The 12,144-nt window shown below is 34.7% G+C and overlaps 1 protein-coding gene across 4 annotated transcripts in view; it reads left to right on the top strand.

Moving 5' to 3' along the window:
* Rbp6 (RNA-binding protein 6) overlaps positions 1–6,712 on the top strand; it is a 279,810-nt gene extending 273,098 nt beyond the window's left edge. For all 4 annotated transcript variants that reach the window (XM_011298954.1, XM_011298953.1, XM_011298956.1 and 1 more), the window contains 4 exons: positions 864–929; positions 1,892–2,163; positions 2,388–2,452; positions 2,689–6,712. In XM_011298954.1, the coding sequence (XP_011297256.1) occupies positions 864–929; positions 1,892–2,163; positions 2,388–2,429 (380 nt within the window). In that variant the 3' untranslated portion in view covers positions 2,430–2,452; positions 2,689–6,712. The remainder of the gene's footprint in view (positions 1–863; positions 930–1,891; positions 2,164–2,387; positions 2,453–2,688) is intronic.
* Positions 6,713–12,144: the final 5,432 nt, after the last annotated feature.

Below are 12,144 nucleotides of genomic sequence, written 5' to 3'. Positions count from 1 at the left end.
ATCTAATCGAAGATATCAAGATACACGCGATCCTATCGTCCAAGGCCCGACCCTCTTATTGCAGATATCTCTTCTTGTACTTGTGATCGTGATTTTTTATGATTTCTCACGTGAAATCCCGTGTGCGCTCTTGCTACCAGGCCAAGTTGTTTTTATGTCCTTAGCCACTGATTTCTTTTTTTTTTCTCCTCGTCGCACTTCTCCCCCTTTGGACTTATCCCCGAGGCTAACAAAAGTTACTGGACGGTAATCCGCTTTTATTCTCAGTCGTTCTCGCGAGGCCTCTTCAACGTGTATCCTTACCTTCCCTCTTTTCTCCGGTTTCTCTGTTCCTCTCCCATCGGAAAATATCCGTAATAGTGGGGGAAACTACAGGAGGAAATTACAGTTTTTTTATTATTTACTCTTAGGGTGAAGCCTCACGTTTATATTTTCTAATTTTCTTATTCATTTCCTTATTTGTACATTTCGTTGAGAAATCGTTTCAATTGAGAGGCCGAAGTCGATTAAAATGTCTGTCAAATAACTGATGATGACGACATCTTGATTTTAATATGGCGGCAGTCACCACTTCGCGTTTTCAACTCATCATTAAAATTAAATGTGTTATTAGAATCAAGTCGAATTTATTTTATCCTGTTCCTGAGGAGTGAACAATTTTTTACAGACATTTTCAATCAATTTCCCATTTTTATAATTAATCTCTCTATTTTTATGATTAATCACCTGACAAAGCGAATAGAGTCAGTTTCAACAGGCAATGAACAAAGAAGCCCTTGAAATTTCAATTCCTGAAAAGTTAGATTCACCGAAACGAGAATTAAATAAAATGTACAGTTGTAAATCTGAGATTTATGTTTCAGTGGATCTCACCAATGGACAACTCACACCCAACAACAACACGCCCTTGCTCACGCAAGCTCTTTCTGGTACGTCTTCTCAACTTTTCTTTGTTCTTCTCGTCATTGTTCTCGTTTCTGAAAAAAAAATGTTGATTCTCGTACACGGCACAAGTTTTTTCACGTGAGATTCGTTGTAGAAATAAACAAAACAAAAAAGTGAATGTGTATGCACGGTGCAACCTCTAGAGAGCTTGGAGATGAATCTCTGGTCCGGGAGACCTCCGAGGAAGACGTTTTACCCGGGTTAGAACGTATGTGGGACGACACTGTGCCTTCGGCTATGCGCGACTTCCATCTCCCTTTCATAATTCCTTTTTTTTTCTTCTATTCCCTTCTCTCCACTTGAGAGGAGAATCCAACCGCGATATCCTACCCCTGCCGTCCGCAATCTTCTTTCAAATAAATCAAACTTTTGAATTGCCCGCGCCCTACGGGCCCCTCCACACACACCTATGTTCACTCGTGTTCACGCGTTATGATGAAGTGGTGGGGGGGATGAGAGCCGGCAACACTGTGAAAAACTTTGTAACCGCTCTCGGCCCATTGTCGAGAGTTTAAAAGCTGAATGGGTTTTTAGATTGTACGCCACGCCGTTCGGTTTGTCATCATGTGGCGCCGAGAATTTCTCTTCACCTTTTTTTTCTTCTTCTCCCTTTACCTCAACGTACAGCAGCGAGTTTGAAATTCTTATACCCCGCACGATAAATTCTCGTGGGTGGAGAATTCTTGGTAAACTTTTTCCGTGCCGCGAAAATCAACAGCAAATCGATTGGCTTTCGTTTTACTTCGTGGATGCATTTGCCGCATGATTATCTGTATAACCCAACTAACACCTGAAGTTGCTCGAGACGAAGAGGAATTATTGGAATTATTCACTTTGGGTCCTAGGCTGAAAATATCTTTTACTGCGGTGTGAAGGGAGCGACAGGTGCTTGCGAGGAGATTGATGGCTGTGTCAGTGGTGGTATTTGATTTTTGATTATTTTCAGTGATGAACAACTACCAAGCAGCGCAAGCTGGATTTCCACCAGCTTCACCACATGGCGCCGGTGGCCATGGTGGTCCACAGGGGCGTTCCTTTCCCGCTGCCAATTCACCCGGCCCCATTGACATGTACAGTTCGAGTGCAGCAGCCGCAGCAGCAGCCGCAGCAGCTGATTCTGCTGTTGCAAGCTACGTCCAGGCAGCAGCCAGTCCACAGCCACCAACCACCGCGTTTCCCGCCATTGCCGTTTCCCGCGCACCGCTCAACTACAGTCCTGTAAGTGAAATTCTATCATAATAGGCTTTATCATTGCCACCAATAATGCTACTATTTTTATTCTCGTTCATGGTTGATCTGTACACAGACCATTACTAACGCTACTAAATAGCTTTTACACGATATATATTTTTTTCTTTAATGTTTTTATGTATTTAGTGGTTTGTCATGTTTGAGGATGTAATAATGACGTTTTGTTTACGTTGGGCTTATTGATGTTCCAGGGTCCCCTGATACCGGCGGCGTTTACTAATGGCTACCATTGAGCCTTGTTAAGACCTAACAACATGTGAGTAATCCATGAGATAGTGTTTACACTCTTTTTTTTTCTCTCAACTGTTTATGAAGCCGCAATCTTTCTAACGATAACGACTTCTCGGTGGGAGGAGACGATTGCGCTGACTTTTGAGGTTTGAGACTCGAGGAATGATCTATTCAGCTTTTACTGGATATAATACCGCTGAGGGCTCGTTCGTAGTTCGTAGGTTATTCGATTGATTGATAGTTACGCCTGTTTGGTTGTAGGATGGACGAGAGGGCACAGCGCGGCAGGATCGACTGATGGCACAACGAGCAACATGAGGAAGACGCCTTTCAGCCTCCACCCTTTGACGTCACTCTCTGGACACAAAAAAAAATATAAATAAATCATGGAAGAGATCATTCCCAGGCAACAATGGGTAAGCGAGTGGAATTTTTGTAAAAATGTGGATCGGTCTTACGTCCACCGGAAGTGAATGCAGTATGGTGGGATGATTCATGGATCAGAACGAGTCAGCAATGGAGAGCAGCTGGTGAAGACGGTGGGAAAAACTATGGAAAATGCGATTTAAAAAAAATGATAAAAAAATGTAAAATGTTCAGGGAGTGTTCATGAGCGGAGGGGATGAAAGATAATGGTTGAGAGGGAAGAGATGGGAGCACCACAGGCACCACACATCACACGTCGCGTCTGTCATACGATATGAGGAATGAAATAACATAACAAGATATTGCAAGAAAAAATTATTAAAATATATATATAATTCTATATATATATGCGCGCACGCCCGTTCTCCGACATTAATGAATAATAAATAAAAATAAACAAAAAAAAATATTGATAACAAAAAAATTAATAATTATTAATTGCTAAATAATTAAGCGGTTAAGTCTATAATATATATATATGATAAATAATTGATAATTAAATAGACAACGTATGAAACACTAGGACTTAAGAATGAAAAAAATAAATAATTATTATTATTGACGATGAGAGGAGGAGGAGAATACCAACACACATACGAACAAAGGAAAATAACAATTCAAGTTTTGACATTTTGTTATTTTTAAGTCATTAAATTTTAATGGATTACACGTTTTCGTTTTTGCACCCGGGATGCTTTAATGTGAATCTGAATGACACGATTAATTGGATTATATTATTGCAATGGTTCAATGATTGAGAGTTAATGTTTCGGTACCCATTATTTTTTTTTGTCCCTGAATTCTCACTTTTCCTTCCCGGAAGTGCAGATCAACAGATGACGGATGATCGATTGTTTTTCTTAACGATTATTTATATTGCGATAAAATTTTTGCTGAAATGGTACAGACAAATACACACAAAAAAATCAGGTGGTCTTCCTATTCATTGGAATGAACATTTTTTGGCACTATATATAACGAAGATGAAAGGTCTATATATATTAATGAATTTATCGATTACTTTCTCTTTGAACCTCACAACAACACGCGCTCGAACAAGTTTAAATATTGAAGATTAATGAGTTTATTTGCATTGATCCAGTCACGATACGTATATTGAATAATTTCAAATATCATTGTTTGCTCTGATGAGTCAATCGGTAAAGTGATGAGGGAGGATAATACGGAGACACGTTCAACATTTTTTCAATACCCAACACTTTTATTTCAATGGAATAAACAACAAGCCAATTTAATGATTGCACAAAGCACTCACAATGACGGTTAAATAATTAATGATTATTCATTTGCTGGTGAATCCACTCGATGAAGAGAAAAACTTAAATTGCTTAGGTTAGGTTCTAAGATCTAAAAAATGTGCACAACCGCTCGAAAGGAAATATGGCGGTTGTGAAATATCTTGTTTTTTGTTGACACGATTATTAACTATTTATTACGACTATTATTATTAAATTTTTCAAATAAAATTATTATAATGTGAATATATGTATGATGAATTATGATAAAAAAAAAACGGTTATATTGTATTCAACAACAGGGTAAAAATAATAAGAAGAATGTGTAATTCCTGGGACGCACGTGTTTCAATGGCGAGACGGCGGCCATTTTGTCGTCGTTTAATTGATGATTTTCTTGGAAGGTGTGATTGCAGGAGGGAAGAGGCAAAATCTGCCTGGTGTCAATTCAATCGTCAAAGTTAGTCAGTGAATAAGGTACGAACGAATCAAATCTTTTGAATAGTCGATGAAAATAAAAAAATGATTAAAATTCCTGCGTTCACAAAATGGCCGCCACTTTTGTTCACGTCCCAGAGCTAACCTAACTAAAATGCGTGTATAAAAGAGATTATACATTGGACCAAAAAAAAAAGCACTTGGCATCCACAAGAGATTGTTTTACACATTAAAAAAAAACACAAGAACACTCACTTACGTAAAAACAAAGTGTCTCCGGATAAGAATTTAAAAGTATCCACTTCCGTTAATTAACAATTACTTTCAATGATTTTCATCAATGAACGAAGTGGCGTCGAATTTTTAACTCTTTGTTTTTGCCTGCGACGAGAAGGAAAAGAAGAAAAAAAAAACATCCGTAAGATTAAAAAAAAAATACCATAAAACGAATAAGAAATAAAATATATTTACAAATTAAGGAAAAAATATATATAAATATTATATAAAAATGGCGCTCTTTTACCGTCAAAAAAAAAACAAACCTCTAAATAGCTTCGCAATTAATTCAAGAGCAATTAATTTTGTTAATTAAATGAATGAAGCAGGAATAAACGAAGAATTTTAGCCAGGCGCAATTAAATGAATTAAATGAACAAGAAATGAACACGTGATTGAAGTATCCTTAAAACACAGAATGTGAATGTAATAAAAGAAATTGAAGGGATGGAAAGGGCTAATAATAAAACAACACTACAAGGATATAACACCAGCTCAATGAAACAAAATAAAAATTAAACACATATTTGAATTATATGAATTGACGAAGGAATAACATTTTAAAAAATGTAACGGACAATTCACACTTTAGAAATTGAAAAGAAAAAACGTTGTAACATGTTTTCAGGCGATCTGAGGCTCTCCGAAACCTCAACATTAAACAAAAAAAAAACAAAATATATATAAAGCATAATAACCAACAATTAACGATCAATTATTGAATGAGGGGAGATAGGAAGAGGCAAAATGAACGAGCAATGAGTGTAAGCAAACAAAGAGGAAAAATACGAGTACAGTCCATAAGTTTATATATATGATATAAATAAATATTGAATTATTACGTCTATATCTATATCCGGCAAAAAAAAATAATGAAATTAATTTTAAAGAAACAAAATACATGAACGCGTGGGAGAGGAATATAGAATGGCAAAAATTAAAAAGTAACTAATGAAAGAATGAAAATTAATTAACAATTATATATGAATTAAAGACTAAGTTGATTTACCAATTACAAAACAGAAAATGGGGGCAGAAATATAAATGAAAATGAAATTGTTTTATGCATTTGTATATAATTATTGATGTTTTAAACAAATGAATGCTGATATTATAATATTGTATTGTAATTTTTTCGATCACCGATCATATAAAAACAAAATGGAGGAGTTGACGCGATTGAATTTTTTTTTTTTCAGGACTGGAAATTGTTGCAAAAATCATAAACTCTTTTGCCGCTCTTTCTTTTTACACTGGAAATAAATAATGGGAGGAAATATAAAAACCGTGCGACATTTGGAGAGTTATTGGTAGTAAAAAAATAGACGGTAAGTGTTCGGTCGTTGGAAATTCAGTCGCGCCTTCTCTCCCATGATTCTATATATATATATAAATATTATACATATACGATGGTAAATAAAAATTTTAAAACGAGGGAAACCCAACATATTATAAACTACATATTTAATTAATCATAAATACACAAGAAATGAATTCAATGAGAAAATCGCGAGGTAACGAGAGAAGGATGTGGGAATATTTTGAAATGCTCGGAGAGACATTTCAATTATCCTTCGATTTTTCAAGTAATTAGATATTCAAATGAACGCTATTCTTCAATTTTCCATCATCGTTTGAATAATTTTTTTTTTTATAATTATCGTCTCTCTGGCCAAAGTGGGTGCTGATGTGAAAAACGAGAGCTACCGATGATTAATTGATTATTATTTCCGTTCTCTCCTAGTTATGACTTCATAAATTTCGAAATTTTAATGAAAATTAAATATTAGTTCACCAATAAGTAAATTAACGATAATAGTAAGTTTCACAGGCACACGAGCACATAAACAGATAAACAATGAACTACGAAAATTGCAAAAAAAAAAAAATAATCATCAGCACCTTTGCTTCGCCGTTCGCCAAAAGAAACCAAAATGAAATTAACGAATCCACAAATTTCTCACGTTTATTGTAATTAATTGTAACGGCTTGACCTAAAAGAAAATTTAAAAAAATGCGTCGATTAGCAAATAATGAAAGAAATGAATAAATAAAAAATAGTGAAGTCTAGGTAGTCAATGATTTTGACATGGACAAAGAATATTGCGGCCAATTTTCGCGGCATATGCATATATATATATTTATTATATACTTATGTTTACACAAACGTTCTAAACAAAGAGAATTTCTTCGTGGAAGATAAAATGAATTGAGAAAACAGAAGTAAACCATATGAAAAATTATGAGAGTGAGATTGTTGTGCGAATATTATTCGTCAAGTTTTTGTGAGATAATTAATTACCTGTGAGTGTGTGAATGATTTTGTATGCGTGAGATGATGAAAATCGGGAGAGCAGAGGAAAATAATTAAAATGACGAAGAAGTTTGGGAAGAACCGAGTGGATTGTAGGCTAGATAGGCAATTTTTGATCATTAATTAAAGGAGAAATTAACACGCCATTTTTTCTCTGAGAATGATAAATTCTCCGATTGAAATGAGAAATAATTTTTAAAAAATGGCGAAACAATGAAAAAAAAAAAACCGATCAGTATACGATCGCACGGTCCAGCGTATTTTATTTAATTAAAATTTAATTATTATTTGTCTGATTTTTCATTATTATATGAAAATACTTGTTTTATCTTTTCTTTTCTGTTGAATTTATTATAAAATAAATCATAATAATATTATTGTCATTACAAAAAATAAGCATTTTGTTATTATTTAATATCTATTTTTCCTTATTTCATTTGCTAAATTGACACTAATGGATGGAATGAGAATAAACAAATGCAATATTTGTAAATATATATTATATTCGGGCGCCCATTGGAATACTTATATAACATGAATATAAACAATTGGTAATTTCACGTGGACCCCATGAGATAAATAAATGAATAAATAAACGAATTGACTTGTGACTTTTTTTTTCGTATCTGTCGGGCAGAAAAATTCAAATCAATCGATTGGAAATTAGTAATTAACAAGTGTGAATTCAACATCACTCCAAATTTTCGGAATTAAATATTCAAATAATGATAAAAAATTAAAATGGAGTTTCCAAGAGATGGCACTAGTTCTCTTATCGAATCATCGGCCATTATCTCTAATTATTCTCGCACAATCTTTTCGTTTACGACTTAGTAATTAAATTTTCAAATTACCGAACATAAGCATTTGTTATTTTGCATAATCGAGTTAAACCGACGCAATTAATGAACCTAACGGTGAATTTGTAAATAAGAATTTTATCTGACGCAAACACTCGTGCTTCAATAAATAAACAATTAGATTAATATCCCGAGGATAATTCACGTGAGGATAAAGAATCGATGCCCGCGACTCGTGTACCGTCGAGATCAAAATAATCGGAGATGTGTGTTCAAAAAATTATTTTAACCAAAATTAAAACGAGGAGAAATGGAATGAAAAACGAGTCCTTATTTCAATCGTTCACATATCAGAGTGATTTATGAGATGTTAAATTAAGGAACGAACGGCGGAGAGAGTGAGCCGACAAAACATCAGACTAATCATCGACAAATCCATTGATTATCATTTTAATGAGCATTCGATTTATGATTTTCCTGCTATTGCCATATTCTTTGACGATTATTTTCATTAAATCGAGAGCCTAATGCAAACGAACATAATTGCCCCCTGCCCCCTGCCCCCCTCAAAACAATGTAAATTAAATGATGAAAGAGTGAATGTTATGAACATTAAATTGCGGACGGTACAAACGCGACGAGAAAAACCATCAGAATAAAATGAAATGCCAGTTCAATCCTAGGGCGATGATAAAGCTTACGAGAGAATAAATTCACTGAGGGAATAATGCGAAAAGGATAAAATAAAGAAAGCAAAAATAATACCAATTTTACATATTCTTACTAATCGTAAAAGTGAAATTAAAGAATTAAATACAACAATACAAATACGTATAGTGACATATTAAATTAATGAGTAATGTATTGCGCACGGAGGCCCACGAGAATGATAATGCGAGATTCGAGAGACCGAAGGAATCGGAGAGGAAAGATTAAGAGAAAAAAAAACACATTACTAACAGAATAAAAAAAAACGGTAATCTATCTACTTACGTAAGTAACGTAAAGTTTCAATTTTACACTACCGATAATAATGACGTAATTGATAAGGCTACATCGTAAGAGAACATGAATGATTTATAATTATAACGTTGTACAGAATATTTATGAAAAAAATAAGAAAAAGTTGCAAAAAAAAGATTAAATAAGGTCCAACAGTTGAGGAGAGAGCCGAACGTCAGGGAATATATTCTAAAAACCGTCAAATAACGAGGATAAAAAATCAATTGGACTAATCAATGTCAACACGAGGTACAGTAATTAGCTGTCAGTGTGATCGATCACGTTCTTTGATTAATAAAACCCCAACGACCGCGCGATTCTCAATTAAAACATTAATGTAAGGTAAAAATTTACTAGCAATATTGATAAAAAACATTTGAAAAATCTATAACATAGTCATAAACTTCCCTCAGCTTTAATAAAGTGAGTAAAGACGTGTGTGATCACGTGAAAATAATTATACCTCGTGAACCTAACAGAAACCCAAACTGACGTGTCCTCGACTCTCTATTCAAACGAAAAATTATTTAAAAAATGGTCCAGACTATAATGGAAGTTTTGTAAGAAGCTACAAAACGTGATTTGCGAGGGGGGGGAAAAAATTAATAATGCAATTTGGGCTCCAATGGGACGAATGACAACAGCCCACTATCGAAATACAAAATTTGAAAGAATTAATTAATTAAAGTAATGAATAGAGTAATCCATAACTAAAGAAATTGCGAGGCTACCCCTAACTCTCATCCCTGCTTGCGCTTCATCAAGTGCGAAGTGGAAATATGAAAAAAAAAAAATACAATTTTTAAAAATGATAAAAATCAATAATGGCTCCTACCTAGCTGTGAAATAATAATAAATAACAGAAATAAAAAAAAACACGATTAGGTGGATAAATTTAAAGTAATGGAGACACTGACGGCCCGAAGATTAAACTAATTGTGTAATAATACAAACAACAAGAAAGAGAAGAGATGAAGAATAACTATTGCGATTATAAATAATAAACACTGATGAAAAAGGTAAAAAAAATTAATAAAAAATAAACAAAAAGAATAAACAATATTGTACCCCTCTGTACATATAACTATACGATGTAATACTATTATTACAATATGATTTATTATAAAAAATATACATATATATATATAAATATTATATATATATTATATCTAATGAATTCATATTACGTTTTATTATCGTTTCGATCTATTGTTTGAATATTTGCGAATGACGATTATTAATTATCATCAATTATTAATTATGAGATGAAAAAACAACAACAAAAATTATTGCGAATAATATTATTAATATTTAAGAAAAAAAAAGGTTCACAACGTGCCGTGTGTATGTGGGAATAAAATATGAAATATAATGGACATTGTTCAATTCAAAGAAAGTATTGTGTTTCTCTTTTTTATTCATTACCATTCCTGCAATTAATTTTATAAACAAAATTCCTCTTTTTTATTATGATCGAAAAAAATTGGGCTGCCGAGAAGGAGGGTCCCGGCTTTGAGGGCTGTATCATCAAAGAGTAAGAAAGTCGCCGCCGATAAATCAGTTTCCGTCTCGAAGGCTGGCCCACGTGCAGAATTACGCACGGTGGTACGCACGTGGGTAAGCCTTCTTTACTTTACCTCCCTAGGTGAGAACATCATTTTTCTCCCCGGCGTAGGAGCAAAGTCAGAATTCTCTCCGCGGGAGGGAAGTGTGTACTTTGCTCCCACCGGGGAGAAAATGACATTCACCCCGTCGACTGGTCCCTCTGACAGCGGGACTGCTATACTGAATATTACCAAAGAAGTAACTTCGGTTTTGTTCGGCTCGACTGGTGGGGAACACGGCCACAAGTGGGGATTTCGGAGAGTGGGGGTTACGGCCGAGGTTACTCCTCTGACAATATTCACTATCCTATCCTATATAAAAAGAGAGATGGGCCATTAATCGAACATGGCGGATTTCATGGAGATAATCGATTGTAACTATTCTCGATATATCGATCATGGGAATTTTTCATATGGGCAGAGTCATAACAAGCAGAGTATACCTGAGCTTCAATCACTAGCGCCACCGCGGCCGCAAGAAAAAAATGTCAAGTCAGGTGAGAGAATGAAATTATTGTGTTGGATGATACTTACAAATTCTCCTGTCCTTATTTTCTCTCTCCTTCTGCATGCCACTCCCCAACATCTTTCGGCCTTCTCCTATTAATAAATAAACTCACCGGTGGTGCCTTTGATTGTGACGCAAACCCATTACATTTCCGCTTTTCCAAGTTTTGTACGGGGCAAGAAGAAAAAAAAAGGATAAAACGAAATAACGAATGAACGGTTGAAGTTGAAGCCGGTGGAGGGATAATTGAAGAGAGGTGGTTGGAATATTTTTTTTTTCTCTTTGATGATGATGAGGAACCGAGTGAACTCTTATCTCGAGATACATCAAGAAATTGCGGATGTATATTTCTTCCATATTTTTTTTAAATTCATGTTTAATGCATGAATGGGGAATGAAATTTAGATAGGCGTGATAAAAAGTGATCGTTTCATTATGCTTGTGTTTATTTTGGTTGATAACGAGAAACAACGAAAATGTATATCCAGCGTTTGAATCAAAGAGGATTGACTAAAGTAGAGGCTCAGTTCTAGGAATTTGAGTGACACCATCGGCATTCTAGAATTTCACCCCAAGAGAGAGAGGGCGCCACACGCAATGCGCTGGCGTGTCTGCCCGTCAGCCGACTCGGTAACTGCCTCAGTAGCAGTCGCGCTGTCAGAGGGACCAGTTGAGCGGGTGAGTGTTACTTTCTGCGTTAGAAAATTGGTTTCTGTTTTTTAATATAACATTTCCATACTCGCCTGATACTTGTTCAAAAATTTTGAATTGTCGAATTTCCGTAAATACCTCCTCAATTCTCATGCTATCCTGATACTTTTTTGAAAATTCCGAATTTTTCAATTTCAATGAATATTTCCTCAATTGTCATGCTCCCCTGACACTTTTTCAAAAGTTTTGAATTTTTGAATTTCCGTGAATACCTCCTCAATTGTCATGCTCCCCTGATACTTTTTCAAATATTTTGAATTGTCGAATTTCCGTGAATACCTCCTCGATTCTCATGCTTTCCTGATACTTTTTTGAAAATTTTGAATCTTTCAATTTCAGTGAATACCTTCTCAATTGTCATGCTCCCCTGATAATTTTTCAA

This window comes from Fopius arisanus, unplaced genomic scaffold, assembly GCF_000806365.1.
Source record: "Fopius arisanus strain USDA-PBARC FA_bdor unplaced genomic scaffold, ASM80636v1 scaffold00012, whole genome shotgun sequence".
Lineage (NCBI taxonomy): Eukaryota > Metazoa > Arthropoda > Insecta > Hymenoptera > Braconidae > Fopius > Fopius arisanus.
Note: the sequence above shows the minus strand (reverse complement) of the source record. Positions and strands in the feature narration are given on the sequence as shown.